At 48.1% G+C, this 6,846-nt stretch overlaps 1 protein-coding gene across 1 annotated transcript; it reads right to left on the bottom strand.

Annotated features, from left to right (window-relative positions):
* On the bottom strand, positions 1 to 2,373 carry DNAJC5G (DnaJ heat shock protein family (Hsp40) member C5 gamma). The gene is made up of 3 exons (XM_032301313.1): positions 1,275 to 2,373; positions 416 to 677; positions 1 to 242 (listed from the first exon to the last, which is right to left on the bottom strand). The coding sequence occupies exons 1-3, from the start codon at positions 1,439 to 1,441 to the stop codon at positions 72 to 74; spliced, it is 600 nt and encodes a 199-aa protein (XP_032157204.1). The 5' UTR covers positions 1,442 to 2,373; the 3' UTR covers positions 1 to 71.
* Positions 2,374 to 6,846: the final 4,473 nt, after the last annotated feature.

The following is a 6,846-nucleotide window of genomic DNA, read 5'->3' as shown; positions in this document are numbered from 1 at the left end:
GGGATACAGGTGTGAGTCATCATGCCCAGCCCCAACCATTTCTTTCATTCTCAATCCAGATATTTCTTACCTCATAGTCCCTGCCTACAGCTCTCACCTGACCTTGGAGGCTGACTCTGGACATTCTGCTGATATTTTCTCCCACTATCCTGCTCAGGTGGTGGTTTAAGTGTTCCACAGCAAAAACAGCAGCAACAACAGCAACAGCAACAAGTGAGCAGTGTACACAGGATGACAAGTGTCTAAAAGGTAGGCGAGAATGGCCTCAGTCCAGCAGTTTTCTATATGACTGTTCAAGCTTCCCTCCCTCAATCCTCCTGGCACCCAGAAAATGAGACAACAGAAGCATTTGTCCTAAGAAGAGGAAGGTCACCCTTCTTTCCTTATTCTTAAAGAAGGCTGGAGAATTGTGTACCTTGAACCAACAACTATTCATAATAAAATAGTATCTGACGCCTTCTTCACCAAAGTGATCATACAGATATATTCCCAACGAGCCATGCCGGTCGTAAATTTTCCGCTTCTTAGAGTCGCTCAGTATGGCGTGAGCTGTGTTGATCTCTTTGAATATTTCTGCTGCTTGAGCATCCCCTGGATTCTTGTCGGGATGATACCGCAAGGCCAGTTTCCTACCCAGGCAATACCCAAAAGGAGGGTGGGGAAGCAATGGGAAATGTCTGGGGAAGGAGGGTTAGAATGAATGACAGGGATTAGTCTCTATAGAGTATAGAAGGAATGCATGAGATGTGGTACAAAGGATGGAGGCAAGCATCCAAGGTCTAAAGTCCTTCCCTCCTTCCCATACCATAATGAAGAGGGTGATGGCCCCATTTGGCCCCAAAGTGAAGGCTTGTTGGGCCTTAAACATGGGTCATAGGGCCGGGCGCAATGGTTCATGCCTGTGATCCCAGCACTTTGGGAGGCCGAGGCAGACAGACCACAAGGTGAGGAGTTCGAAACCAGCCTGGACAACATGGTGAAACCCCATCTCTACTAAAAATGAAAAAAATTAACCAGGGGTGGTGGCAGGTGCCTATAATCCCAGCTACCCCGGAGGCTGAGGCAGGAGAATCACTTGAACTCAGGAGGTGGAGGTTGCAGTGAGCCAAGATCACGCCACTGCACTCTCAACAGTCTCTGTCTCTGCTCTGCAACAGAGGGAGACTTCCTCTCCCCCACCTCCCCCACAAAAAAGTCGGGAAGCAAAACAGATACAGAAAGACAAAGGTTTAAGGGGGAAATTCCAAGGATTAATAAAGGGCTGAGGTCTGAACCTGTAGGACTTTTTGATGTCTTCAGGTGAGGCACCCTTCTTAAGCTCCAGCACTGCATAGAGGCCTGTCCCACTCTTGGACAGCCGACGAGCTGCTTCATTCACGTTAGACATGATCTGAGCCAGAGGAGAAGCAGCATCTGTGAGAACTCCCACAAGTAAGGGCATGGAAAAGTGGACTTCCAGTGACAGGAAACTCACTACCTTCAGGGATTAGGCAGGTAAATGATGACAGAAGGTCGAGGATAACAGTGAGTGGGATCTGAGACTAGCAGAAGAATTCAGGTGGTCAGAAAGATTCAAATTTTAAGGAGGAAACATCTTCTCACATTTCCCAGCATCCTCCAGCTACACAGACCTCCAGACAACCCACATCCTAGAGGAGCTATCAGCAAGGAAATGTCTAAGCCATGAGAAGAGTCTGATTTTGCCTAGAGCTCCTATTACCTGGAGTAGACAGCTCTGGATCTGTCCAAGCTCACTGCTGGGTTTGAAAAACCAGGACGGCCCCAGCCTGAACACACTGGATCAGGAATCGGAAAGATCCACAACTATTAAGAGAGAAACACTTCAGACCAAACCGTGTGCGGCCTAACAGAAGTCAGGTATCCAAGAGCCTGGCGGGGGTCGGGGAGTGCTTGCAGCTAGGCCCGGACTTGCTTCTTCCCTCCAGTCTCCTGCTCTCAAAGCACCCAACTTCTGTCCCTTAGGGGTGGGGCAGTGGGGAGAGGGGGAGGAGGACTCAGGCTGGAGAAGGAAGAGGAAAGGCGTTGCTGGGGGAAAGACCTGGCGAGGAACAGGCAGCAGAACCCCAGAGAGCTGGGTAGTGGCCTGCGGCCCAGGAGAACCAAGCAAGGCAAGGTGCTCAGAGGGAGAGCTCTGAGTGTACAGGGCACCTCTGGCCCTGTGCCCACTCCTCGCCTGGGTCTGGCCCTTTACCTGGGAGTCGTTCTCTTAAGCCAGGTGGGTGCCCTTCATCCTCTTGGGTGTGAAACTTCACACCGGCCGCGTCCAGGAGGTGACTGCGCTTGCGCGCTGCATCAACGCTGCGGGTCAGGGCAAGTCGTTTTTTGGCGCCCCCGGAAGTACTGGGTGGGGAGGCTACGTTGGCCCTGGGACTTATTTCGCGCACAGGGAAGCGAGAGCGTGGGGCTCAGCAGGCGCGGAGGGGCGTTGCTGCCAGGCCTCGGGGCAGGGATTCCACCCAGCCACTCACCTCCAGCAGGAGGGCACCACCCATCTTGATGGCCCAGCTCACTCCAGGAAACACAATAGGCTTGCTGACCGTGGCGGATGAGAGGTATGGCTGCTGCATGCCCTTCTCAAGAGGTGTGTTACCTTCCCAATCGTCTTCAGTACTTAGGGCTCTCCGCTCAGTCTTTCCTTCCTTTCCACCTGGAAACACCTCCCCAACCTGTAAGCCCCAACTCGTATGCCCCTGTTCCTGACCCTCCATCCTTCACTCTCCCAGTTGTTCCCACTTCGTCTGTCAAAGCGTTTCCCCTATTACATTGTAATGACGAGTTTCCATGTCTCATTAAAATGATGTCTTGAGCTTTTTCCAAAACTCACTACCATGCTTTAGAAACTTCACTTAAGGCCGGGTGCTGTGGCTCACACTTGTAATCCCAGCACTTTGGGAGGCCAAGGCAGGAGGATCACCCGAGGTCGGGAGTTTGAGGCCAGCCTGGCCAGCATGGTGAAACCCCGTCTCTACCAAAAAAAAATTATCCGGGCGTGGTGGCAGGCACCTGTAATCCCAGCTACTCAGGAAGCTGAGGCAGGAGAATTGCTTGAACCCGAGAGGCAGAGATTTCAGTGAGCCGAGATCGCACCACTGCACTCCAGCCTGGGCAACAGGGCAAGACTCCGCCTCAAAAACAAAAACAAAAACACTTCACTTAAATATGATGCCATCATGAGCGTGTCCCATAATGTAATCCAACTTGAGTGTTTCAGTTTTCTATTCGTTAGTATAATAACCTCATAATGAAAATTCAACAGAAATCCTTGAACAAATCTCTAATTTTTTCCTAAGGATAGATTCTTGGAAGTGGAATTATTGGGTCAAAATGATTTTTTTTTTTTTCACTCTTGATCTCTATTGCTAACTTTCTTCCGGAAAGGTAGCAGAAGGAGGAGTTTGTATCCCCACCTGCAGGTGTGGGAGCGTGCTTCTACCTGGCCTTCCTTCCTACAAGACGTAGTCTTTGCATCACTTATAACTTACCACTTTGTAGTGCTGGTTTTCTTTACAAGAGCACCTAGTGGCTCCTGTAACATGTAGTAGAAAAAGCTTTATTACTTGGAAAATGCTTATCTGTTAACCCTCTTGTAGCTTTTGTCACTCTCTTCATTACAGTTATTTATGCACATTTTCCTCCCCTTGTACGTTGTTTTTGTTTGTTTGTTTTTTGTTTTGTTTTGTTTTGAGATGGAGTCTTACTCTGTCACCCAGGCTGAGGTGCAGTGATGCGACCTCGGCTCACTTGCAACCTCCGCCTTCCAGGTTCAAGTGATTCTCCTGCCTCAGCCTTACAAGTAGCTGGAATTACAGGCACCCACCACCACGCCTGGCTAATTTTTTTTTATTTTTAGTAGAGGTGGGGTTTCACCATGTTGGCCCAGTTAGCTTCGAACTCCTGACCTCAGTGATCTGCCTGCCTTGGCCTCCCAAAGTGCTGGGATTACAGTCATGAGCCACTATCCAGTCCCCCTTGTAGGATTTAAATAGTAAATCAGTATTCCACCTCAAGAGCCAATCTAAGCAAACGAAGGAGTCCATGTGCAGCAGACACAATGACTGCTGAATTAATGAATTTATTTATGTAGGTCTGTGATCAGTGCAGGGACAGGGGATGAAGACCTTTGCATCACCCACCCAGTCCATAGGCTCTGGGTCAGATGAGTTTAGAGGTTACTCATCTAAAAAGAAGCTGAAGCTGATAATTTTTTGGTGGTTTGTCTCATGCCAAATTTCTCTAACTAACCCCCAACCTCTCATCACTATATTAGAAGTGCACTTACAATGAATTCCTTGCCTTAGTCTGTAACACCCAGCGTGGTCCTGCCCCTGCCTCTCATTCCAGTCTTTTCTGGAACCACTGTCCTGCTTGCTCTGGTCTCCGTGCCACCGCTTTCCTCTTTTCTTGTGAGTTATTTGAAAACATCGTGTTCCCTCCCATTTCAAGAGCCTTTGACCATGTTGTTCCCTCTGCCCGGAGGGCTTGACCTCTCATCCTTCAGGGATCTCAGCTTCAGGCCTACTCAGACAGGCCTTCTAAACTGGGTTCTACTCCTCTCTGCTCACCTCATAACATCCTGCAAAGTACATATATGTATATATGTGTATGTGTGTGTATATATATATGTGTGTGTGTGTGTGTGTGTGTGTGTGTGTTTATATATATATAGAGAGAGAGAGAAAGAGAGAGAGAGAGAGAAAGAGAGAGAAGATCTCAGTCTGGAGTGCAGTGACACAATCACAGCTCAGCCGCCTCAGCTTCCTGGGCTCAAGCCATCCTCCCACCTCAGCCTCCCAAGAAGCTGGACTAAAGGCATGTACCACCATGCCCAGCTAATTTTTGTATTTTTGGTAGAGACAGTGTTTCATCATGTTGCCCAGGCTGGTCTTGAACTCCTGAGCTCAAGCAATCTGCACGCCTCAGCCTCCCAAAGTTCTGGGATTACAGGTGAGAGCCACTATGCCTGGCTGATGAACATATATATTTTTTTTAAAAAAGAGCTTCACTTTTACCCAAGCTGGAGTGCAATGGCATGATCTCAGCTCATTGCAACCTCCATATCCTGGGTTCGAGCGATTCTCCTGCCTCAGCCTCCTGAGTAGCTGGGATTACGGGTGCCCACCACCACGCCCAGCTAATTTTTTAAAAATTTTAGTAGAGACGGGGTTTCATCATGTTGACCAGGCTGGTCTCCAACTCCTGACCTCAGGTGCTCCACCCACCTCAGCCTCCCAAAGTGCTGAGATTATAGGCATGAACCACCATGCCCAGCCTGGTGAACATATATTTATTTGTATATTGATTTAGAAGCTGCCTTCCCCAGATGACAGCTCCATGAGGGCAGGGACCTTGTTTGTTTGCTGACCACTGTATCCTCAGCACCTAGAGCCATGCCTGACTCACATAAGTGAATGAATGATTTGTTGAATGAGCTATAGCTGCCAATCCAGTGTAACCTGGAGGTTGGACCCAGAATTCCCTGGGACAGAAGCACTTAGCTAGGGAATTATAGTCTTGTCTACAAGACTTACAGGGAGCAGTTAGCTAGGGAATTGTAGTCTTGTAGACAAGACTACAGGGCCTATCTTCCCTCATATGGTCCTAGACAAGGAGAGACCACAATACAGAAAGAAGGCAAGAGGGGAGATAACAATGTGATTTGGAACTCCCTGTTTCTTGTTTGTCTTAGTATTGCCTCCAGTTCCTAACACACTTCCTGTGTTCAATGAATGCTGGTTGGTTGAATGAACAAGCAAGAGTGTGTGAGGCTTTTCCGGGACACTCTTACCTATCTCCTTTGATCCCCACAACAACCTGAGAGGCAATCGCATTCCTGCTTCATAGAAGAAGTGAGCCCTGAGAAAGAAGGCAAATTTGGTTCTGAGAAGAGTTAGTAAACACCTTTTGCATCTTGCCAGAGGCTGCAGAATGTTTCCACTTTTTATCATTGCCCTCTGACATTCTAATTAATCACAGTTCAGGGCTCTTGAAATAGCTATTATCTGTAAGTCTTGTGAGGCTCTGTTCTGAATAGAATGTCACTTCATCCAGGAAGCTGCAGAGATGGGAGTAGCACAGGCCAGTCAGCCTGGCACCCTTTGGCCAGTGGCTCTCCACTTTGCCTTTACCTAGAAATTAGAGCCTCTTTGAGTGTTCTGCACTTCAGGTCTCTTCTCACACCCAGCACAGTCCAAGGAAGAACGTACAAGCCAGCGGTCAGAAGCTCTAGATCTTAGCTCTGGCTGTGGCTCTCAGAGGCTGTGTGATCTTGGACAGATCAGTTCATCTCTGAGTCTATTTTTCCTCTTCTGTAAAAACCTTTGCCATTTCTCAGGGTTGATGTCAAGACTTAATTGGGGGCCTGGGTGCGGTGGCTCACGCCTGTAATCCCAGCACTTTGGAAGGCCGAGGCATGTGGATCACCTGAGATCAGGAGTTCAAGACCACCCTGGCCAACATGGTGAAACCCTGCCTCTATAAAAATACAAAAAAATACAAAAAAAAAAAAAAAAAAAAAAAAAAAGCCAGGCATGATGGCAAGTGCCTATAATCTTAGCTACTCCAGAGGCTGAGGTAGAAGAACCACTTGAACCCGGGAGGTGGAGGTTGCAGTGAGCCAAGATCATGCCATTGCAATACAGCCTGGGTGACACAGCAAGACTCCATCTCAAAAAAAAAAAAAAAAAAAGACTTAATTGGATTTGGTTTTAAAAAATATGAAAAAAAACCCCACAAATTTCTATGCCAAAGAATGATTACAGACTGAAACCATTTCTTGGATCATTTGTCCTCCCATCATACCTTGAGTCAGTGATCTTAGCGCGTACT

Source organism: Sapajus apella, unplaced genomic scaffold, assembly GCF_009761245.1.
Source record: "Sapajus apella isolate SASKATOON/1434 unplaced genomic scaffold, GSC_monkey_1.0 scaffold44, whole genome shotgun sequence".
NCBI lineage: Eukaryota > Metazoa > Chordata > Mammalia > Primates > Cebidae > Sapajus > Sapajus apella.
The sequence above is the reverse complement of the archived record's forward strand: the minus strand, read 5'-3'. Positions and strand labels throughout refer to the sequence as shown.

Coding starts and splice junctions, on each gene's coding strand:
- DNAJC5G (XM_032301313.1), bottom strand. CDS start 1,441: ATGCCCTTACTTGTGGGAGTTCTCACAGATGCTGCTTCTCCTCTGGCT. Junction 678..1,274: donor GACATCAAAAAGTCCTACAG/GTTCAGACCTCA, acceptor CTCCTTCCCCAG/ACATTTCCCATTGCTTCCCC. Junction 243..415: donor TGAATAGTTGTTGGTTCAAG/GTACACAATTCT, acceptor CCTACCTTTTAG/ACACTTGTCATCCTGTGTAC.